This window comes from Battus philenor, unplaced genomic scaffold (genome assembly GCF_028537555.1).
Source record: "Battus philenor isolate CCGP_79_NKW_IND1 unplaced genomic scaffold, ilBatPhil1.0.hap1 SCAF_11, whole genome shotgun sequence".
In the NCBI taxonomy this organism is placed as follows: domain Eukaryota; kingdom Metazoa; phylum Arthropoda; class Insecta; order Lepidoptera; family Papilionidae; genus Battus; species Battus philenor.
Genome location: NW_027181673.1, coordinates 9,668,638 through 9,693,836, shown reverse-complemented (window position 1 = coordinate 9,693,836; position 25,199 = coordinate 9,668,638). Strand labels below are relative to the sequence as shown.

Here is a 25,199-nt window from a genome sequence, read left to right as displayed (position 1 = left end):
ACTATTTACGAGATTGAGGGGTTAAAGATCGAAGCGGTCATAGTTATTCGTCGAAAGAGAAAAAACTTCGTGCTGCATATCAGTGTCCATCATACGTTGGTAGCAATATCACTTAACGACGAGACTCGAGATGCGATCGCAAGATTCATCACAGTGGCGAATACGACAACCACCGCATAGATACTGGCGTACAAGCTGAGGATGGTAATATGGAGTAGGGATGAGGAACTAGTCGCACGAACCGTATGTAAAAAACTGGGCATTGTGAGGACGACTTTAAAAAGAAACGACACCAATGATTAAAAAAAAAAGAAAAAACAATCGTAATTATTAAATGACCTCAAGTTAGTTTTAAATAGTAATACAATAGTAACACACATGCAAAAACGTGGGCAAAAAAATCGGATATTTTTAAAGTAATTGTAAAAACAAAGGCACGGACGCTAACGTCTATGAAATATAGATCCTAATAAGAGAAAAAGGACCCATTGATTATTAATATGGTGTACCAAACATTGACTAAAACTATATATAGTTCTTATACACATCTTAGAATACACAGAAAATACCCAAACAATTCTTTTGTGAACTGCTTGATAAATAAAATCCATTTACACTTATTTTATAATAACATACACAACACATTATTCGTGGAGTGTGTTTCACACGTTAAATAAATAATGATTAATATTATTCATATTTTAAAACCGATTTAAAACACAAAATTAATAATTATTTACATATAATCTACGTGTTAAGGATAACCTTATTAGACTTCGATGATAATATTTATTTAAAATAACATTTGTTAACACGTGACAAGAATCGTGGTATCTTTTTTCTAAGTGGCGGTTGTAGACAAAAAGATATTTTATTTCCATTTAAGTTTTAAGTTTATTTTTAAAGTTGCTTACTCTTTGACAGGGATTTAAAAATTTGCTTCTTAATTCTTTAGTAATTAAATTGACAAATCGGCGTTTCATTTGATAAATGTGTAACATCGTCAATTTACAACCTAAAATTATTGATCACGTAACTGTAGCAAGCGGGACTGTTAAAGCATGATCTTCATTGTATACTTTTTATTGTTCAAAGATTATAAAAGAATTATTCGTTGGTTTCAACTATGGGAATTGTATATGGGCCGGCGAGTTTCCTACTATTTTACTACCTTTCTATCTTAAACCACAGGTAAAACTCTAAAGTATTCCGTACATAATACAAAAGCCAACTCTAACATAAGAATTTTTATTAATCTTAAAACAAACTTATTTAAAAAAAAATTAAATATGAAGTGTAAAGAAAAGATCATTGAAGAATGGCAAATTGATAGAATTTCTAGATGCGCAGCTTCCTAAAATTGCCCGACACCGGTGACGCGGGAAACGGGACGCATACAATGTCACCGAACATTCTAGAACCGTCCCTCTAATATCGTTATCGACCCTTGCCACACCACTAGACGCGAACGAAATGCAACGCAATTGTTATTACACCACAATTATTAATGTGAAATGAATATGTAATAACATGAAAGGGTAAAACAATAAAAGATATAAGATTTTTTATAAGCTTTATATTTAGAAAAAGTTCAGATCAGACAACGTAGTTTCCATGCAAAGTTAAATCGGATGTAAACAACAGACATTTTTTGCAAATACTAGTAATACAGAGTAGTGACATTTCAATGTGAATATAGATACACTAAGACTTGGCAGTTCAATCATTTAAAATTTTAAGTAAAGCGTTTCTCACAACAAAGTACCTTTAAATTATAAAAATGTTTAAAACTTGCTTTTTAAACAGATAATTTTTAAATGTGAAAAATGCTTTAGCATCATAATTAAGTACTGATATTACACCCCGTATACAATCTCACCACTACATGCCTTAAATTTAAAATATAACTCTCAAGTCTCCTTCAGTTTTACTGATGCCCTATAGTTACGCCTACATTTCAATAAGGCTGGTCCATTTACAGTCATTACGTTAACACTACATAAAATCATGCAAAATATGTAACAAAAATTATTTTATAGCTAACATACAATACTAAAGAGCTAGGATTCTATTTGTCAAAATTTAGGATAACATATCACTGCTTATTCGCGATGACTAATAAGGTTTCTTATAATATATTTTATTAATATAGACAGTTATTGGCATAGTTATTATCATTTTAATGATAACGAAAATGACAATAATAAGAAAATACTGTACTGTGATATCAGTTTTTAAAAAATAATTATATCAAACTTATTAACGCTTAATACAGACCAAAAACATTTTATTTACTTTTCAATTTCTATATAAATTTTAGATTATAATGTTCACAATTAACACAATTATAAATTGGGCAATTAGAGAATACCCTTTGCTAGCTTCATGAAGATATATATTGAACTAAATATAGCTGAATACTTAAATCGATAAAAATAATTTTGGCTTCTGAAATAATCAACCCATACTCCACTCAAAAATAAATAACACTATTGCTTATAAGTAACAAATCACAGATACCAATCGCGAACTGCCACACGCTCCACTAAAATATTAAATAGTAACCAGGACACAATACGATGTCATGTATAGTTGGAAAACAAACACCCGGGTGTTTGTTCTTAAACTAAATACAGTCTTAAAACATACAATTATTACCCTTTCAATAACTTACGAAACAATCGAATAATGATAAATATTTTGAATAGTAAAATAAATGGTCACAATAACATCCATGCAACAGTTAGGGAAGCGAAAGGTATGATGGCTAATTACTATTGCATTGTAGGGTCTTTTTTTAAAATTTATACATGATTAATTGGACTGAACTTCCGAAACGAATAGGCGGTTAAAGTTAGCACATTCATAGGTTTACTCAACTCGGCACTATCTCAAACGTATCACAGATAGTGTGTCGGCGCTTGTGCGTGCGTGCTTCACAGGTAGGGCATGCAGGCTCCGCAGCGCGAGTGCTCGGGGGACTCTGCGCGCGCCCTGCACACAAGCACGCCTGGTTAGCTCATGAGCTGCGCTCTTCCCGGCGAGACTCGGAGCGACCTAACGCTCTTCGTAGTTTCTCCACCAACCTGCTGTGGAACTTCTCCGACTCGCGACCGACGCTGGGCGGGCTAGCCGAGCCCTTGGGGCTGTCTTGCGCCCGCAGCGAGGCCCGCGACGGCGGCGCCCGGCAGTAGGACAGAGAGCGCATCGCAGGGGCACTCCGATGCGGGCTCAAAGTAGATCCCATCCGCGGCGACATCATCGGCCCCTCGGATCGAGACTCCGACACCTTCCGCACTCGCCCCCCAACACCAACCTTCTCCGTTGATTCCGAAGACCGTCTTGACCGCTGCGAATGGTAAATATCCCAATCGTTTTTCACAACAGGCATCATGAACGCCATCTCGGCGACAGTGACGGTGACTCTTGTGCTTTAACGTTTTTGGAGAAATATAAACTGCAGCGCAGTGAGAAACCCCAGGAATAGGTAGCTCTGCGATCGATACTATAAAACAAATTTTCACAGAATCTCTTCAAAAATGTCCTATGTTCTTTAGTGTTTTTATGTTTATGAACACAAAAATAGAGTAATGAATAGAAGAATACGCTGATAAAAAGCCGGCTTTCACTTTAGTATCACACGCGTTGACTGATTACGATCAGATGTTCACCCTAGGACGAATTGACGTAGAATGAAGAATTCATGAAAACACCCTGATTATAAGGAAAATATTGGCGCTGTCATCGCCACGGAATTAAAAGGCAACTAAAATACAACTCTAAAAAACAAATTAAACGTTTAAAGTACAAAGATGCCATGGAATAAATTCCTCATTATAGCTAAATATAAAATTTTCAAAGATAAATGTAACGAAATAAATATTTTTTATGAATAAATAATACAAATAAATACCGAAATTTTATCTTACACTACTCCACGATAGATGGCAATAAATTAACATCCTGCTCAGCACTAGAGGGCGTTTTAGTTAATAACAGTAGGAATGTGATTCTTTTAATTTGAGAAGTTGTATTGCTACGATGACTTTTGAGCAGTGTTCTCCAAATGCTAAGTGAAAAACCCGCCTATATAAATATACTACTATTTGTGGAAGCAAATACATTGACTTTTGAGGTGTTAGTTCTTTGTGATAACCGAAAATAAAAAAATATTGTTACATTTTGTACTCCTTTCTATAATTGCGTTTTTGTTTGATACCTCAATGGAGCTTGTCGCTTGTTTATCTACTATTTTGCGAATTTATCTCATTAACTTTTGACTTACTTTTTGAAGAAATATGCTTCGCCTTTCTTTTTCTCATTTTATGATTAGCGATATATTTATTAGAGTAATAATGTATCTCATATTAAAATATCGTTCAAGCTTGTATTCGTCGAAAAATTACATATAAATAAATTATTTGTGTTTCTTTTGTAACAATTAGCTTATCAAGTACAATGGTCCTAAATACAACAGGTGCAAGGGTAAATAAAACTTCACATTTTTGTTAATATCTACATATTTAATGGGAAATATAAACCTTTGTTAATAGCAACAATGTATATTCAAAGATATTTTGGCAAACATACATTATTGGTGCTCAATGATTGTTTTAACATATCAGATCATAATAACAATACAAAATTTATCTATGACGCTAACAATAACAGGTGGGATTACAAAAATTAACATTCAAAGATATTTCATCACAGTACTATACATAACTTAATTTACTCGTTTTAACAAATACATTAACATTGTAATAATTTAAACGTATAAATTATTTGTTTAGAATAACACTCATTTGCTATTAATTTTAGCACACATGTTTATGTGCTAAGATTCATGATTTTGGAATATTTAGCAAATCGGTTTCTCTTCTATAGTATTTACGAACATATCCTGCGATTGATGAAAAAAAATTAGAAAACAAAATGTAAAAATAGTTTTAATCTATACACTTATATTAGCTATATGCTATTAAAGTTTATTTTTTTGCTAAAAGGCAGGATTAAAATACAGTAAAGCGATAAATTTCATTAAAGCTAAATATTAGCTTTAAACATTTTTTTTTAATATCTTAAGATTTTTACTATAATTTTGAAAAGCTTGATATGAACCTAAACTATTGTTACTAAGGGTGTATATATTTTCCTATTTTAAATTAATTTATTATTTTTCGATTATGATATATATTCTTATTGTTATTAAATGCCGCTTACGTTTAATTCAGTGTTAATATTTTTGTAATATAAGTTACAATATGTGTTTTTGCAGTCTAGAATGAAAATGCCAAAAAAATGTTTCAGCACTTTTTAAATTGTTATTTCACATTAATCATGCACCTTTAGTTGGAGCGTACAGTTGATGCGGATGTATTTTGTTCGTCCTTCGATTTGTTCGTATCGTAGTAGCCGTTTAAATTGACCATAGTGAGCAACTCGACCAAGTGGCGTTGGTAACCACATTCCATCAGTTTCGTGACCACTTTGTGTAAATATTTAGCAAGTTTCTCAAATAGATGGTAGAGTTCTTCAAGTTGCGTAAAATTAGTATGAGTGAAGCTACTCGTTCGTTCCTGTTGTTGCCATTCACTGTAACATATGTTTTTTTTTGTTATAACAAAACAACTTTTTATAATACTTCTTGTTTTGTCTTGGAATTTTATCGGAGACAAACACACAGATTCTAAAAAAATACTTATGTATTACATATATAGTAGTCTTTAGACGACCTTGACGAGATTGACTATCTACCTTTTAGGTGGACGAACCTTAAGACTCCGGTCTATTCTGCCATTTCACTACCATTTCACTAAGTTACCAATTATATGGAGCACAGAAAAAATATAATTATTATGGATTGGATTGACTATGCCTAAATGACATTAAGTCCGCCTTCACACAATGTGTATAAAAAGTGAGTAAATAAATTAAAAATTATATTCAAATTTTGACATACCCAGCTTTAAGCACGCGACTAAATTTCAAAATAACGGTGAATATGTCATTCAGTAGCTTCATGACGAGCGTGGATCTGTTGTTAAGGAGACATCTGAACAACACTTTCTTAATGTACACAACGTGGCAGTCGTAGAGGTCGTCCAGTGTCCGCGCTTTCTTGAGATCACTCTCGAACTCCGTCCACGAGGTGAGGATACATGTTGTGACAATGTAATTATCGAGCGCCCTTATAAGCGACGCCATGACATGTCGGTATATCTGGACGGAAATGTACTGCGGTGATCGCAATAATTTTCTCGAATGCTCCCGCGACAGCTTTGCAGATAGTTTCAGTGACTAAAAACAATGTCAACGTTATAAGATAGATTTTATCTATCACAAATACCTATTATAAACTTTAAAAAATTAATACTAATAACTAATTTATTAAATTATTTTTTAGTTATACACATGTTGTTGCAACCCATACGGATAGTCATTTGACTATCCGCGCGGCGAAGCTTACAGATAGTCAATTGATTTTCGGTGCAGTGACTCAATCATTTTGTGCTTCATAACCTCTCTCTATCGATTAAAATATAGTCCGGGACTTGATTATCGAATATAATTATTTAATGACAGAACATCATTTACAAAAAAATACTATAAACCTACATTTAATTTGAATAAGAAATGTTTAATTCCAATATGATCATGTATGTAAAACACAAACTTTTTGAATCAAGTCAATATACAACTTTCTAATAGCATCGCCCTCCTCTCAACGCCGGCTTTTACAGGCTCTACCCCTACTTTCCAAGATTACCCTCTATTTCTAATAATCACTTTCAAGAATACTCACACTTTTAATATTTCAAACACTATTCATAGACTCCCGTCCAAAACATTACTGTTTATTTTAATTATTGCTAACATGTATAAATTAATTATGTTTATATGAATACTATCTATCATCATCATCATCATGTCAGCCGATAGGTGGCCACTGAAAGGCATAGGCTTTCCTCAAATATAGCCACGATGATCGGTCTTGCACAGCTCGCATTCATCGGCTTCCCGCAACCTTAACTATGTCCTCTGTCCGCCTAGTGAAAGGCTTACCTACCTTCTCGTGGTCGCCACGTGGGAGTCAACTATAATATACTGTAGTTATGCTTATTAATAACATGGTTTACCTCAAAATCTTCGCTAAGCACCCAAAACACTCTTCTCATCTTGATAAGAAACTGAAATACTTTAGCGTATCGCATCAAGGCTTCTTGCGATAGAATTATGTTCAACGGCCAGCTCACGGAGTAAGTCAACGACAGACAATGCAACACATCTGGAGAGCTATGCTGGAAACTTAGCGGTGACTCGGCGATACTGAATGACAGATTCTCGGAGAACTTATGCACATCTGTAGAAACAAAAATTAATATATATCGGCATGAACGCGTTGCAAAATGGCGTGGTTGTAAAAAATTATTATTCTGGACACATATTTTGTAAATACCTATTATTTGAAAGTAATAATTGAAGGTGAACGAATATTTGTAACTTCATGATGTCGCCTGAACCTCTGTTTAGAACTCTCAAGACATTGTTACGCTAATAGTAAAATATAAAAAAGATTTCCCAACTTGTGTTTAATTTTGAAGTTCATGATAAAATTTCCTTAATGATATCGGCACAGCTGACATCACTGTCTTTTTAAAAACATTAATGAAGCTAACTTCGAGCTAAGTCGATGACTTTGGTTGTGTATCTCCATATTTCTGAATCGATCTTGCAGCAAAGCCATCGACATAGCTCTCTCCTTGAGCTTTATTATAACGTAGGCTATACAGTGGGCGTAAGCGACCACGTCTTGGATTCGTAAGTCGTCACCAGTAACATACACTGATCAAAGACAATTGTCTTCAGGCACTGCGGTATTTTGAATGAAAAGATGTCTCGGGTATGCTTAGTACACATGTAATATATATAGCATATGTATTATTTACATAGTAAATTATCATAGTAATTCATTTAACATGCATTCCTATCGCTTTCTTTGGATTAAATCACCAATCTAAATCACTGTAATTTACTAATGCTATATAATGTATAGAACAGGCATGGCCAAGCTCCTTGATAGTTCGAGCCATTGTTCCAAATTTGAAATTTTTCAAAAGCCGCAATTTAATACGCATTTAAAATACGCAAATGGAATTTTTTTTAAATTATTGAACTTTTATGACAAAAATAAGTTAGATATAATGGAACACGTATGTATGATAGCACTCCTAAAAGTACTTAAGATGCCAGTTAGATAATTATGATCGGTGTTTGGATTTCGCTAATTTTAGGCGAGTAATAATAATTAACACCAGTAAATTGTTGCGATTTCTCAACAGCAGACATAGGTTATATAAATTTAAACATTGAAATAATTCGACAATCGATCGGAGCCAAAAGTAATAGTTCAATGAGCCGGATGTGGCTCGCGAACCGCAGTTTGACCACCCCTACTATATAATATGTTAAATGGTCAGCTTGGTAATCTAGACTAATTAACAAAGTACACATAAACATTGTTTTTCTTTCGTAACCACAAATGTTTAATAAAACATAACATTCTACACTATTGTGTATACATGGACGTATTATTTCTGTTTACTCACGTGATATTGAAGATCCTAGAGCTTTATCGAGTATGTTATGCAGCGTTGCGAAGTTCAACAGCTCTTGTGGATTCACCGTCTTGGTCAACTTTGCGAACAAGTTGTGACAAATGCTCCTGGAGAACTCGCCGTCCATTAAAAAGAAATAATCTTTCAAACTTCTTAGATGTTCGTACATGTCCAAATTAACAAGAAAATGAGTTAAAATTGAATTATTAACCAGTTCCAGCTGATATGTCAATGGCAACATTACTGATCTTTGTAAACAAGCCGTGAGTGTTGCTATATTATTCGTTGATATCTTTTGTTCTGTACCTTCATCGGTTGTGAAACTTGATAGAAATATATTGTTATATGGTTTTTTCTTAACTTCCTCCATAATTAAGGCCGGATCTGTATAAAATGATGACTTAATGTCGTTACTCATTTTGTTTGTGAAATAATCTTTAGAATAGTTCTCTAACGTTTTCACTCCAAATGGATCGAAGTTATCGAAGTTATAAGACCCATCAATTAAATTGTAAAATGAATATTTGTTTGTCAGGTCAGTACATTGCCTAAGTTTTTTCGGTGAGCTATCTGGGCTGTCTTCTGTATGTCCATCACTTATATCCTCCGACTCTGCAGTTACTTCCTCAACTATCATAGAAAAGTCAAATTTTTCCGATCTCATATAATCTTTATTAGATTTATCTTTTTCAGAATCTAAATCCTTTTCATCGTTTCTTGGTGTAAACATGTCGCTAGTCATTCCACTACCTAACGGTACTTCGGCAGTGGTGGGAGTTTCAAGATCAAGCTGAAAGTAAATGTTAATTAACCACAGATTTTCCTAAATAATACAAAGACAATAGATATCAAGATCGAATATTCTGATCCATGTGTATCTAAAGTTTAAGAGTTATCTAATTATTAAAATTCTGAATCTAAGAATTTTTTTCATTGACTTATATAGAATACCTGACGATGAATATTACACATCGACCTTTGGAAAGAGACAATCGGCTAATTTCAATACAAACAGTCCGGTATCTATTAGGAGCTGTTAAAACAAGTACCATTTGCTTCTTTTGATAATTATTTTTTTCTTTGTATAAAATACACCAATTTTTCTTTAATTGGTGGCTTTAGGTTGGGGTAAAATAAAATAAAAAAACATGTTCACATTATGTTCATGTATTTAATTATTTACAAAAATTACTACTGTACATAACAAACACCATTATACCTATTGTTAAAATGAGACATTGTAATAAAAATAATAATAATGATAATTCTGATTCTCAGTTACTTCTATTTTACTATCTGTGCTCTCAATGAGGTCAGGTTCTATTACAATGTCTCATTTCAACAATAGGTATAATGGTGTTAATTATGTACAGCTGTAATTTTCCTAAATAATATAATTATATATATCTATACACATATACATATATATATATATCATATTAAATCAACATAAGAAAAAAGAATACTTACCCTTGGAAAGAATTCACCGGGCGTGATTGTACCAGTGTTAGGCGTTTGGCTATTTGTGCTTATGGTCTCAACAAATGGCTTAAGATCTAACGTCAACCCTGTTCTCCTACTGCCTTCTCGCCTGGGACTAAGGTTCATTAAACGTGTGTTGTATTCTGAACTCAATACTTTATTTTTGTTACGTAAAGCCTCTTCTTGCGCTACATTAGCTGGTTCTTTCTTAACAATGTTTTCACTAGGCAGATTATATTCTACACCTAAAACTCTTTTTTTATTAATTATAGCTTCTTTTTGCGCATCGGTTCTCGGTTCGACGTGTTCTTTAATCTCTGTGTGAACAATTCCGAATTCAGTTCCTAGAACTTTTAATTTGTTTCTTTTCGCTTCTGATAAAACAGATACATCTTGAATATTATTCTCTTCATCAACTGAAGTTAATTGAATAATAGGTGTTTGTGCATTCAATTTATTGTTTTGTTCATCGGTTTGACAGAATTCATGGGCCATTACTTTTCTTTTATTTTTAATAGCTTCCTCTCTTATATCTAAAAATGTTTGATTGTCAAATTCAACATCGAGCTTTTCGCCGATGACATTGCTCGAAGTAGTGAAGTCTCTCTTTTCTAAATTATTTTCTTTATCCACGTTTAAAATATTTCCTTGAGAATCAAAATCTTTAATATTATCACAGTTTTTATTACGATCTTTTATATTGGGAACACCTTTGACAATATTGTTAGAGATATCGTTTTGACTTTGTGATGTATCTGTGTTCAAGTGATCAGTAGCATTTGAACATTTTAAATCATCGTTCATCATTTCTATACTATGTACGGAATCTGGTGTTGTATTTAATACACCTTGATTGTTATTGGCGGTTTCTGTTCCAGGTTCAACGTCTTCCGATTTAATATCCAAGCTTTCAATTGAAATTTCCATATTTTCATCATTACGTTTAAGTTCAAGTTCTAATTTTTCTCTTTTCAAATTTCTCTCCTCGGTTGACAGCAACTGTATTCTGCTTTGATCTAATTGTAGCCGTTTTATCTTCCATTCTGTGTGTATTTTGCTCTTTTCTACCTCCATGTTTAACTTTGAATAATATGCCATGATTTTATTTCTGAAATAATTTAACCCGTATGAGCATTTAATTTTTTTTAAAAGTACAAGCGATGTAATTGAAAGAAAGAAAATTATTTCAACAGATGATCGTTAAGAATAGAGTCAATAATATAAAATTTGAATACATTTTAAAACCGATTCCTTCACAAAGATATTACCTTTCCTCATCTTTTAACTTGGAGTCTACTTCTTCTGTAGCTTTTTCTAAAGCTTCTTCTAGCTCATATCTTTTTCTCTCGCGTTGTTTCGCTTTATTTTTAGCCGCCTTAGCCTCTGCCATTGCAGCTTCAAGAACACGGAGTGAATGTTGTTTTTCTGCTATTATTAACTGTGCTAACCGTTTCCTTTCGGCTAAAATACAAATCACCTTATAGATATTACGTGTAAATAAAATTCAAGTTCAACGCACACAAGTCCACTTCACTTTAAAATAATTATTTTAACTATTTTCATCTCACCAACAATTTTCTCCATAGTTTCGGCCTGTTTTAGGGACGCCATTTCCGTGAAGGCTTTTCTTTCCGCCTCTTTTTTCAATAGTATCTGATCAAAGGTCACAGGTTCCCCACTGACGAATAGACACCTCGTCCTGTATACATCTAGAACTTGCTGTTGTCTTTCCAACTCATCGAAGCTCGCGCAACATTTCACTGACGGGTGGTCGGATGATATTAGTAGAACTAACGGATCCTACAAGAAAATATTAATTCGGTAATTATATAAGGACACATAATCCGTAGCGTAAACAAAAAATAATTGCCAAATGCGTTAACAAACGTAAAACTTAAGACCGACTCACAATAGAAAAAATTACTACTTATTTTTTTCTCATATAAACCAGAGTAAATTAAAACATATCAAAATATTTGACGTCAAAACGACGTGTTCACATACAAAAAAAAAAAAATATAAATTTTCATTGTAATGCTTTAAGGTAAGCGAAACGATACCTTAAACTATTACAATGATATTTTAAAAACATTATTACTAGTCTGGTAATGTATGAAATTGAAATTTATGAAAATACCTATTCATATAATTAATCACCTTTATCATCATTCCAGCCGATAGACGCCCACAGTGTGGCTTAAGCCTTCACCAAAAAAAGTCTCGATGATCGTTATCTCGCTGCCCTATCTATTATCGGTTGCGATGTGCCCCGCCCATTGCCACTTGAGGCGAGTTATTCTTTAAGCTACGACGAATATGGTTCTTCTGTGTATCTTCTCATTTTTTATGCGATGTCGCAGCGAAGCCCCAAGCATAGTTCTTTTAATTACTCTCTGGGTGACTTTGCGCCTTCTTATAAGGCCTAATGTAAAAAATTATAACTAATGGTTGTTTATATTCTATTTTGTTATTTTATATTTAACTATTCATTACTCATAGTTTATTTAATATCATTGTTGTTGTACATAAGTTAGCCTTTGTCAAATAATCAATGGTAGTATAATATTTTTCATATATATACTTACACTAGGATTACATAATTTAAGTAATCTCAAAGATTTTCCGCACAGCAAAATAAATTTTGAAAGCGAACGCAAGAAGTCGGGCACTGCTACACTCAGCGTTATATGGAATCCTTTGTCCCAATAGCGTTTGGACCGCGAATTGACGTGTTGGTTATCCTTCCTTATAAAGAATTCGTTGAATCTGTCATCTAACTCTCCCTCGAAGATGAATCTCTCAATAAATCTGAAATTAGGTTTACATATCTAAAAATTTCAAATTTAATTTTCATTTTCAATAAAATGGCGATGATTACAATATTAGCTCGCGTGTACTATTGTAAAGAGCTATTGTAGCCCAGCGGTAAGGGACAGCCTTGCGACCACAGGTCGTCGCTTCCTTTCCCGGGATACAAAGTTATTATTCACACTCTGTGCATTAATTATTATATATAGGATTGCTACTGCTCAAAATAAGGTTTCAGAGAATGGGCAGTACGATTTCGATCGCCAACTTGCTGCCAGGCGTCGTTATTATAGCATATCACCCCTTAGATATTTTTGAGGTAGGCCAATACCTTGCAGTGAACCTCTATGGGTTATAACAATGACGACTATTGTATAGAAATGTATAGGCATTAATAATTACGTTTCCCGTGAAGATGTGAACTGATATTATGTCATGTAAACACACCTTACCCCGTTATTAACCAATAAGACAAAAAAAAACTATAAATATTAACTAATAAGTTATGCATTTTTTGCCATTAATTCTTTGGCGAAAAATCATCGTTTCAGCCGTAAGTGGACATAGGCTTTCCCCATATATTTTCCGTAGACCCGATTGGAAGCAGGCTTCGTGCATGTTATATATGTTAAAAGCGGTGAATGTATAGTTTTTTTAGGAAAAAAATTTTCAAGCTTTTTCAATTTTTTCCAACGACCCTATATAAAGTGATCACTCTAAAATATTTTATATTAATTTATAATTTCTATTGAAATGCGACTGGTTTATAACTTCTGGCAGTACAGAGCCTGTAGAGACTGGTTATAAACAATAATTAATTTGAATATATTGTAATCAAAATTTTGATAACGCTTTTTGTTACACTACTATCATTACTTTATTTAAAATTAAGGAATCTTTTTTTTTGGATAGGGTTTACCATACATTAATTGACAGTAAATGAGCTACACGTTCACCCTTTAACCATTTTGTAACCATTTACACCTATAATCAATCACGCTGTAGAATCAAAATATCTTCCATTGTATCAATAAAACAATCTATCATGTTTTGTAGTTGCTAGGAATTTTTGTTTTGGACTGGACTATACTTCTGCTTCTGGGGATTCAAGAGGGCGGGGCGCAGATGTCGCTTAGCTTAAACCTCTTTTATAGGTATCAATGCTACATATAGCTACATAAGATTCGTTATATCCTACTTAATTTCTCTAACTTCAACCACTTTTTATTTGTAAAACATATTAATAAATAGAATAATTTGACAGACAACATAAGGTAAAGTGACTCACTTGAAGTAAACTTTGCAAACAAAAAATAGGCAATTAAATAAAGTGAGTGCTGTCCTTTTGTGTGTAACAAGTGATATTTCGTTGAAGAAATATGACATGAGCTCTGCGCCATGAGGAAGTTCATGATTTGTATCTGAAAACAGTATTTAATAATAAATTCAATGATTTGTTCAGAGTACATTACAAGTACAAATTTATTACAAGAATTATCGTGGAATATTACAAAAGTTGTCCTTAATATAAACAGATAATCAGATGAGTCACTTTATAATCTTCGTTTTAACATTATAAGTTAACACGGCTTGGTATATCTGCTGAGAAGGGCCGGCAAGAAACTCTACAGTTTCTCTTTTATTTATACATTATAATATCAACCTTTTAAATGAGTCAATAAATAAAGTTTCACACATTTCTTTCAACTAAAAACTCTTAAATGATATAATAAATTTCACTCAATGATATACTATTAATTTCAGGTATAAAACTAATAATTAAGTGAGAAAAACATCCTTCACATGAAGAAATGACAATGTTTAAAAAACAAAACTATAAAGCTGACTGTACTAAAGGTTGAATTTACTTTGTTATTTATAATAATAAACACAAACTTATACACCATACAAAATCTTATTAAAGAATTATATCACATTATGAAAATACAAAACCTGTGTTTACCTGAGTCGGTCACTTTATAAATGGCGGCAATCGTTTCAATCTCCTGCTTTAAAGGTGCTATGTGATGTAAAATTTGCAAAAGCGTTGGCATACAATTCAAATCCTCTGAGATATTTCTAGAACAATCTTCATAAACTTCTGTCGCTTTCAATCGAAATTCTAGAAGGTACTGCCTAATGACTTCCCTCGATGCCTTAATATTAAAACACATAATTAAAAATAAGATTCAAACTTGTCTAAAAATGTAGATAGATATAAAACGCTGGAAAAAAATGATTACCTCATGAACAAGACCCTTACTTTCAAAATTGTCTTCAACAGTTTGATTAAAAGCAAATATACTCAGTCGTTTATAATACGTCCCAACAAGTAACAAATCATTCACATAATCGTTAAGATGTTCTTTTGAAACACCTTCCAGCACTAAGTTCTGTTTCATATAAAAACAATTTGATTGTTTACTATATGGAAATGAACTAGTTTCAACGCCAACTAAAACATTTATTAAAAATTTCAGATAGATTACAAAAATATTTAATATTTACCAACATTATTATTAAAAGGGCTAAAACCCGTTTGATTACAAGAATTCATTTAATTCAAAAAATTTCACTTAATTATTTATGGAACATCAGGTATACAGCCCCTGGGAAACATCTCATAATATTAATATATAGAAAAATATTTTAATTTTAACTGGTCACTGTGAACTTTACTTTCTATTTACTACAATGTTGAGTCACTGTATTCTTATCGCGATCTTACTCTTCAATTAATTATGGATAAGTTATTATCAGAGGGTAAATAACAAATTTACTGGAGCTTAATTTTTTGTAATAATTTATTGCAACAGAATATCAATAGAAAGTCTTATATTCTTAAAGTCTATATGCGCCCAAGGCAAAAATACATGTGTATAATAAGTTTTCTCACTCATCCTATCTCCATGCTTTAAAACAAAAGTTCTTTCCATACCATAACAGTTTGAAGTTTTAGTAAAAAGGCGTCCGAATATTCAATCACCACTAATTATATTATTAAGAACAACAATATATAAAGCCTATTTATTGACTTACTGATAAGATACATGATATGCCTGATGAATTGTTTTTCTGATATAATATTTAAATAAGCAAGCTCATCTCTGTATATTTTTCGCCAGAGAGCAATTTCTCTTGTAGAGGTGGCAATGATCTGTCGTTCTTTGATAAATGACATTTTTGCTGCAAAAAAGAAAATTTCCAATATTAATTGGTAGCGAAATTTTAGGTGTTTTTACAAGTGTTTTTTTTAATTAAAATGCATGACTCATGTTGTTATTTTTTTATTACTTTCTTTCGTCATACTATATAAATAACTGCATTTTTGTCCAATTTTTTAAATATAAATACAATTTTACATTACTTAGATGCCATTCATTTTAACCAAGTTTAAAACATATTAATCCGTTGATTGATTGCGCTCAAAACTTTTAGTGGAAAAGCATTTTTCACTAAAGAAGACTGTTTTAACACTAACATGAAAAATAAACAACATTATAATTGTAAAAAACTTGCAAAAAATATACTCACATACAATATCCCAAATATTATCAGGTACATTCTTATCAACTTGAGTTGCAATTTCCCAAATATCAAGATTGTTATTATTATTTCTATACATTTCTTGTAGTCCACATTCACTAGTTGATGGTGGAAATGTAACCTATTGTAAAAGTTTAGTTTTAAGTTTTATTAATGTTTCGACACGTCCACCCCATTGTGACCTCATGATTATTTGCCATTACAACATTTAAGAATCATCACGGAAGCAAATATTTTGATATACAAAAGAAACCAAACTTAAAGTGAGATAAATTGAATAAAAAAACATTCAAATAAAAGAAATTTAAACATGAATTTCTGGTTTAAAATAAACCAAAAAAGCATTATAACTACTTCTTAATTTCTTCGTTATTAATAATCTTATTAACTTAATATTATATATATTACTAATATCAATCTTTGTTAATTTATATGTTTAAAAATAAACCAGAAAGTTAGTTTTAATTTTTGGGAGTGGATTTGAAAGCCCTGTGGCATTTTTTCTTTGCAAGTCGCTTGAATTCAGGAAAATTTAATCATTCAGAGTGTTAGAGAATAAAGCAAAAAAAAAAACTAACTTTGAAATCAAATTGTAAGATTCAATTTGTAAAACATTTGAATTTAGAATTCCCAAGTGAAATATCAGAAATTTCAGTTTAAGTTAACCATTGTGTATGAAATCATGAACTTACTTTTACAGTATTTAAACAGGTTGTTCAATCTAGATCTAGAATACAGGTGTTATTTGGGTACTGTATTATGTTATATGTGGCACTTTGCATATTTTGGTCCATGTGTTGCGGAATTCTTTATGCAGTAAATTATATAAAATTTTATATGATCAAAGGGAGTCCTTCAAATTACTCTCTTTTCGTTTAATCCTACAGTACAAACTATGTTATCAACTATACCTTCACAACTGACCAGACATACTCATTTTATTCATGGCAAACTTGCTTTGTATATAGTTTTGTGTGCAAGCAAAAATTATAGGAAACCTTGCTTTAACTGTGGCATAAGATATATAACAAAAACATAACTAAAGGTTAAAAAAACTAAAAAAGGTTAAGGTTATGAATTATTATTTTTACAACAGAAGAACATAAAGAGGTGTGGTGCCTATTCATCATACTTCATCATTATCATGATTTCAAAAGTAGAACAAAGGCCCAGCTTTTCCTCTAGATTTCTAGATTTCCAAGAGAACTTATTATATATTTATAACCCATATTATGCTTACTTTTACTTTAATTTGAGAAGATTCAGAACTGCCAGGTATCTTGAGATCTCTAGGAGCTGTAAGTCTAGGTAAATCAAGTATATTATGATTCATATAGGATGCAATGCCTGTTGATGATAGAGATGCAAGAGAAATGGGACTTATATAACTTTTTACTTTATGCATTTCTGAATTAGCTTTTTCCAAAAGATCTGTAAATAAAAATTGTTATAAATACAAAATGAATAACATTGTTTAATACAATTTCTGTACAGATAACATTATTACTGCAGTAAATCTCTTAACACTATGCTAAAATCACACAATGACAAACTGATATATTTATACCAGGTATGAATAAGTAAACAACTCAAAAAGCTAAAAACATTTATTTATGTCACATTGTACTCTCTAGTCATTATCATTTCAACCATAAAGCATTTACTGTTTGTCATGGGCCTCCCATCATCCAATAGAAGCAGTTTATTTGGTAAGAGAGTTATTTAAAAAATCTTAAATATGATGTATGCAGTAAAATCTACTCACTTTAGACATTTATTCTTTTCATATGCAGCAATACTGATGCCTATTATGGTTTAAAACAAGACACTTACATTAACTTATCAACCTATTTAATCTCTGCATGGACGTAGTACTAAACACCAATATTAAATTCTACCTATTCATTCACATCAGCCCATAGACACCAGACTGCAAGGCCATAGGCCTCCCGCAAAAAATGCTACAATGACCAGATTCGCACTTCCTGCATCCAACAACTTCTGAGAACCTCAATTATGTCAGAAGTTCACCAGAACCTACCTAAGCAGAGTCTACCAGTTTGATAATTCCCCTGTTGTATATATATGACAAGCAAACTTAAGATACATAGCAGGCCCCCCCATATTCCAGCAATTTCATTGACAATATGCCCACAAGATGCTTGAATATACCCATGATTCTTAAGCACAATGCCTGTAATACTATGGTGCATACATAGTCTAACGTCAACAGACAGACACAATGGTAGTACAACCTATAACAAAATAGACATGTAACAAATATTTTAATATCATACTATGAAGCCATAACAAAAGTTCAGAAAACAGTAAACCTTGAATGCAAACTAAAGTCAATTGTATACTTTATGTAAAATTGCTTTTGAGTAAAATATAAATTTATATTATTCAAAAATTAACATCTGCAACAAAACAAAATTCAAAATTTTACTTTGTACATAAAATCTAAATGTAGGATTTCAGTTTTTTACACTTCTTTTATTCCCACAAAAAATAATAGATTTATAATAGTAGCTCTTATCCAATTAATTCGTCAAGAAGAAAAAACTAAATAATTAGTTATTAATGTCAATGAAAAGCATATGTGAAGTAACATGCTAAAAACAAAGCTTGATGACAGTTTAGTAATTGGTTTGTACAGTTAACTCAATTCATAACTGGTATTAACAATTATCCAAAATTAAAACTAATCTTCTTATACATAAACTTTCATGTAAGTATCACAATAATTTTATTGGTAAGTAATAGAATTTAAAATATTAATAACTTACATGATTGAGAATCAAAACTTTCCACTGAATATTCTGGATAAATAGAAGGCTTATCTGACCTTTTTCCTTGCTTTTTTATAGTAAATGGCAACTCAAAAACATAAGAAGGGTAATAGGAATAGGGCTGCGGAGACCCAAACGATTCTTTAGGAGGCTTTGGCAACATCTCATTGAGGACTCCGAATGAAAATGGTTTCTGTAATTTGTACAAAATTTAAATTAAAATTTTGTCCTGTATACTCATTTCATTGATGTTGAAATTTTCTAAATTATATTATTATGTTATATTATTGATATCAAATGGCCATTATGACTTATCATAGTATAATAGCAAGACAAACAGTTTTGATAGGAACTAATAACCCATTCATGAAACATGAAGTGATTAGTAATAAAAACTTATTTCACTAACTACAGTAAAACAAAAATATCAACTCAGGTATGTTTGTATAGAATAACGACAGTTACACCCGATTAAATTATCATTTGCCAAAAAACCGACCACCAGACAGATATTTTGTTTACTCTATTTAAAAATACTTAACCTGAAAAATCTCTGTTTCCAAATCTGGTTTAGATGTATTCTGAAGACTAATAAGTAGTCTTAACACATTTTGAAAATGGTGTTTATATTCAGCGAAATCAGTTTTGCGTAATACGTTTATTAAATCTTTTAATTCGATAGATCTTTTGTATTCCGCGACATTCTTTGCATTTCGTTGTGATAAAAAACAATAGGACAATAACTCAGCAGTTGGTTCATTTCGTAAATAAGAGAATTCTAAAGAAGTCTTTTTCAATATAATCTCGTAAGACAAAGATCTCATTTTAGAAATAAGTGCATTTTGCGATATGCTACTTCGTATACAATACGAAGAAGCGGTTTTACGACTTAAATCTGTTAGAAGCTCGTAAACACCAGCACTTTTTTCAGTGTCTGTATCCATAATTTAAATCAAATGCCTCTTTAAATTTTATATAACATTTCTTCATGAAATAGAATTATTAACATTTCAGACTATGGCGATTTTAATAATCGGAGCAATTGCAATTCTTCAATCAAAACAAATTACAAACTTATTTTGACATAACGCTGACATTATTGTAGTGTGCCCTAAATAATTTTTGGGAAAACATTTGACAAAAATAAATATTAACTTTAAAAAAATCGTTAATGCTTATATACGTTTATAATACATGTTAAAATTCAGAATTCACAGGGATTTTGTGAAACCGTGAAATTAGTAAATTAAGAAAGTTTTTCGTGTTTTTTAATTTCAACATTAAGGTATATAATGAGACAAAAATGGAAGAAAAATTATAAAATAGAATTTCATTATAAGGAGCTGTTTTGGCGAAAACTATGGTTCAAATTAAATAATGAAAGATTGCTATTTATTCAAGGCGTAGACATAAAAAAAGTATTATCTTTCGCAATGCTCAAAACTGTGATTAATTTGTCCCAAAATACTGTTTATGTTTCCAATTATAAAATGAAATACACAAAAGTTTTGTGCGTTTTAAATTGAATAAAATTATAATTATTCAACGATGTAATTATATAATATAGTGATAGAAGATACATTGTAACTGTTATTAAATTAATAAACAGTGTAAAAAGCAACAGAAATTTTTTGTAGTTGTATGGATATATTTTTCCGAAATATCATTGGTCATCTAGGTCATCTAATATTATTTAAAAACTATTACTTAAGTTAACGATATATATTTATATTATTGCAGTTATTACTTTAATTTGTGTTTTGTTATACATAACATACAAAGCAATCTTTAGAAATCATATAAAAATCAACACATCACCAAAAATTATCGAGTGAAGGTTCTGTCAAATTGGAAACATATCGATATAGCACCTTACTATTAACCTGTAAATCTAAATATTTTGCAAGAACTTACGTTATTGCAGGATGTTAATGTATGTATAAATTGATTATATAAATATTCGAATTATTATTAGTTTTTTTCCAAAAATGAATCAAGCAGAGGTCGCCAAGTTAGTTTCCAAATTACGAATAAAGGTCGCTCCAGAACCTCGTCGGCTTCGAAATCTTAAAGGTCCTGAAGGCAGGTTAGATAAATTGCGGAAAACTGTAACTGCTTTAATTAAATACGAGCGGATAGAGTTAAATTACAACCGAGGCGATGAAGCTCGCCAATACGCCGAAAGGGTAAGCTTAAATCATTATAACAAATACAAAGGTTTACTCAAATTTAAAAAAATAATAATTAACATTTGTATATTTTTTATTTCAGCTCATTACAGAAGCTATTACACATGGAGATTGTCATAAGCCAACAATGGAAATTGCAGATTATTGGCTACTTGAGAAAGAACTTGTACACAAGTTATTTAAAGTTCTAGTGCCACGATATGAAAATTCTAATGTTTCTTTTACTAAAATGTATAAAGCACCGAGACCACAATACAGTAGAAACATTGAGAAGGCTGTTTTAGAACTTCGAGGAAATCCATATCCGTCATTAATAAACAAACAAAGTAATAATAGACTTCTTATTCAAAATGTATTACTTGATGCTGCTAAATTTGATTATAGACAAACTAAATATGCAGAGATGTCTGAAAAAATAGGAAAATCTGAGGAACAACACCAGGAAAATTCAAACAATGAATCACCTAAGAAATAAATTAGGGAAGATTAAATGATGTCTGAATTTGTTTGAAACAGTAGTTATTATAATTTTGGTAAATAAAGTATTAAATAGTTAATATGTTATTAATTTCTTTTGTTTATTAGCTCTTTACAAAATACATGCACAAATTGTAAATCACTTTGTTCTTGAGAAATTTGTGATTTGTTGAAACTAATGGCTTTTAATATAAAAGGCAGATTTAACACAAGGTTTTTGCAAGTGAGCTTGAACCAAATTGTGTATTTACATTGACAGAGTAAATAGAACATTTTAGTTCAGTTTGGATAATTTAAAGAAGTCTTGGTTTTGTTTATTACCTTTACTATAATTAAAAGACAAATAAAATAGACAATATTACAAAAGGCAACTGATTCTGATGTTGTTGAACTTAGAAAAAGTAGATTATAAAGGTAATAATGATTGAATGAAAAAAGTCATTAAAAGCTGTTTTATTTGTGATTTGAATAAATAATAAAAAATGTATAGTATTGGAAATGGAGTCATGTGTTATTATGAAAAGAAACAATTCAATAATTTTTTACAAAAACACTTAAACCATAATAGCATTTCATCCATATTATATGAAAACATTAGGTAATTATATGAAGCATAATGGAATGAATGTCTTGTCATATAACAATTCTGACCTATTCTCTTCAATTATTTCCTACAAATTTTTGAGGATGACAATAAACAAGAGTTGTCGAGCATCGAGAAGCTGCTGAAAATACATTATAGTTTGTGTGATATCACACTTGAATTCTCGTTCCAATTTTAGATTTATTTCCAATATTACCATCTATGTTAAAAGGTTAAGCTTAGTTTTGTGTACAAGTTAAAATATCTGTAACTAGACACTTATGACTAACATTAAGCAGAATTTTCATTACATGGCAATCATGAGACTGGCTAATAAAGTTTAAAAGAAAGCCATCTTAAATTGACAAAAGAATAACATATCTATAGTGTATTGACGTGATTGTTATTATGATTAATACGAGGCAGTATTCGCCGGTATGTTTTAATATTTGAAATTACTCTTCTCGATGAGTAATAATAACAAGTTGAGATTGTTTGCAAAGGTGTCATACATGTAGTTTACATCTATCGTTTGTACGGTGTGGAAGCCTTTTCTTGCTCTTATGTTGATTGTTTCTACTTTGTGGTCACTACATTCGCCAATATTGTGTAAAAATAATATTTTGTAGATCAAATTTGTAGATTTGGTTATTAAATTTTACTTGACCAAAATCGCAGTTGACTTAGTCGGCGAGAATATTCAAGGATGTAAAAACAAAAACAAAATTTTCACGTAAAGAAAGCTTGTTTATTTTTACGTACTTAAGTAGCCAAACGTTAAACTATAAGATAACAATAATTAGCAATGTTGCCTTATAAAATTTGAGATAATCAGACACTAAAATATTTTTTTCTATTATTTTACCTTTTTAACAGGACATAATGATAATAAGTACTATAAGAGTATAAGTGTATGAAAAGAAAAAAATAGTAATTGGACAAAAAAAAAATTTTTTTTGAGGTTATGATTATTTTCATATAAACGTAAAACAAATATCACTGTCTAAAGATAAGAGACGAAAACATTGTTCGTGACAAATTTGTGGCAATCAATAAGAAAATAGATAAAACTTCATTGCAAACTTGAACTTAATTCCAAAATGGAAAATAATGACAGTACACAAAACAAAATTGTGGTAATAGGATCTTCCAGTGTTGATTTTGCAGCGTAAGTTTTGAATGTTTAAAGTATAATTGTTTAATACATTTAAGCAATCATTTCATTCCATTACAGATATGCTCCGCGGTTACCTAAACCAGGGGAAACACTTCATGGATATAAATTTGTTACTAGTTTTGGAGGAAAAGGAACTAATCAATGCGTGGCTGCGTCCAAACTTGGCGCAAACGCATATTTGATTAGTAGAGTGAGCTGAAGACATTCTGAACATTTTGATCAATTTGATAGCTTAATTAAAGTGTATATACATTGTTTTATTTTTAGCTTGGAGATGATAAATGGGGAAAACAATACAAAGAATATTTAAAAGAAATTGGCGTAGATGTAACACATGTTTGTTTAACATCCGAAGTTGCAACTGGTATTGCTCAAATTACAGTTGCAGAAAATGGAGAAAATCATATAGTAATTGTTCCTGGAGCAAATAATTATTTAAATTGTAATGATGTGAAAGTAGCAGAGGAAATAATAAAAACTGCAGATGTCATTATTGGACAATTGGAAACACCAATTGAGACAACATTGGAAGCTTTTAAACTCAGTAATGCTGTATGTGTGTTAAATATTTGCTTTAGTCTACTTAAAGGTTTATTAAAAGTATGAAGGGTATGATCTGTACAGATTATACGAATCATTTCTGCTGGGGATATGTATGATTTATTAATATTTAAGGCAATTTTCAACTTTTTTTTTATAACTAATTTTAGTAAGACAAAATTCATAAATTATAATACTTTGCATTTTTATCACACTTCAGAAAATTGGCACATAAAAACTGCTATGGTATAAGCTCGTAAAGCACGCGTTTATTTAATTATTTCAGATAAAAATCCTCAATGCTGCGCCCGCAAGAAAAGATATAGATTCTGTATTATCATATTGTACAATCCTGTGTGTAAACGAAACTGAAGCCTCTTGTCTTGTTGATATTTCGGTTGATTTATCGTGAGTAAAAACATGATAATAATACATTTGGATTTGAAAGCAATAATTATATTTTTTTACGAGATTTTAAAATTTATTTAAGGAATGCTTCATCAGCAGTAAGTAAATTATTAGAGTTTGGATGTCAAACAGTTATAATAACTCTCGGAGATAAAGGAGCAGTCTATTCTTCAAAATTCGACAAAAGATGCTTTCATGTTTTATGCGAAAATGTTACACCTGTTGATACAACTGTAAGTATGACCTAAATGAAGCTTTTTATACGTGAAAATTGCTCTAAAATATACATTAAATTTCAAGGGTGCTGGCGATGCATTTGTTGGAGCTCTAGCGACATACCTTGTAACTTACAAGGATTTACCTCTGCATCAAATCGTTGGCGCGGCTTGTAAAGTAGCTACAATGTCAGTTACCAAAGAAGGTACTCAAACTAGCTTCCCAACAAAATTTGACGCTTTTGGTGAAAAATATAAATTTGTAGAATTACAATAAAACTCCGATTAATTTTTTTTCATTATTTTGAACCCTTTTAAATGTTTTTAATATGTGCTACTTTTGTTCTTGTACTATACATATTAG

At 31.1% G+C, this 25,199-nt stretch overlaps 4 protein-coding genes across 4 annotated transcripts; 2 read left to right on the top strand and 2 right to left on the bottom strand.

Moving 5' to 3' along the window:
- Positions 1 to 1,556: 1,556 nt before the first annotated feature.
- On the bottom strand, positions 1,557 to 3,677 carry LOC137929768 (uncharacterized). Its single transcript, XM_068772866.1, has 2 exons — positions 3,087 to 3,677; positions 1,557 to 2,994 (listed from the first exon to the last, which is right to left on the bottom strand). The coding sequence occupies exons 1-2, from the start codon at positions 3,401 to 3,403 to the stop codon at positions 2,937 to 2,939; spliced, it is 375 nt and encodes a 124-aa protein (XP_068628967.1). The 5' UTR covers positions 3,404 to 3,677; the 3' UTR covers positions 1,557 to 2,936.
- Positions 3,678 to 4,534: 857 nt separating this feature from the next.
- Positions 4,535 to 20,268, bottom strand: Grip163 (gamma-tubulin complex component 6). The gene is made up of 16 exons (XM_068773930.1): positions 19,789 to 20,268; positions 19,244 to 19,439; positions 17,695 to 17,885; positions 16,443 to 16,575; positions 15,948 to 16,094; positions 15,152 to 15,363; positions 14,872 to 15,064; positions 14,197 to 14,329; positions 12,686 to 12,908; positions 11,669 to 11,900; positions 11,369 to 11,561; positions 10,089 to 11,208; positions 8,610 to 9,408; positions 7,140 to 7,363; positions 5,963 to 6,300; positions 4,535 to 5,595 (listed from the first exon to the last, which is right to left on the bottom strand). The coding sequence occupies exons 1-16, from the start codon at positions 20,188 to 20,190 to the stop codon at positions 5,349 to 5,351; spliced, it is 4,983 nt and encodes a 1,660-aa protein (XP_068630031.1). The 5' UTR covers positions 20,191 to 20,268; the 3' UTR covers positions 4,535 to 5,348.
- An 824-nt stretch (positions 20,269 to 21,092) lies between these two features.
- mRpL17 (mitochondrial ribosomal protein L17) lies at positions 21,093 to 21,991 on the top strand. Its single transcript, XM_068774149.1, has 2 exons — positions 21,093 to 21,432; positions 21,518 to 21,991. Exons 1-2 carry the CDS (start codon positions 21,235 to 21,237, stop codon positions 21,908 to 21,910), a joined length of 591 nt encoding a protein of 196 aa, XP_068630250.1. The 5' UTR covers positions 21,093 to 21,234; the 3' UTR covers positions 21,911 to 21,991.
- Positions 21,992 to 23,503: 1,512 nt separating this feature from the next.
- LOC137930596 (ribokinase-like) lies at positions 23,504 to 25,118 on the top strand. The gene is made up of 6 exons (XM_068773896.1): positions 23,504 to 23,663; positions 23,730 to 23,862; positions 23,940 to 24,224; positions 24,499 to 24,620; positions 24,703 to 24,853; positions 24,921 to 25,118. Exons 1-6 carry the CDS (start codon positions 23,596 to 23,598, stop codon positions 25,110 to 25,112), a joined length of 951 nt encoding a protein of 316 aa, XP_068629997.1. The 5' UTR covers positions 23,504 to 23,595; the 3' UTR covers positions 25,113 to 25,118.
- The last annotated feature ends 81 nt before the right edge of the window (positions 25,119 to 25,199 follow it).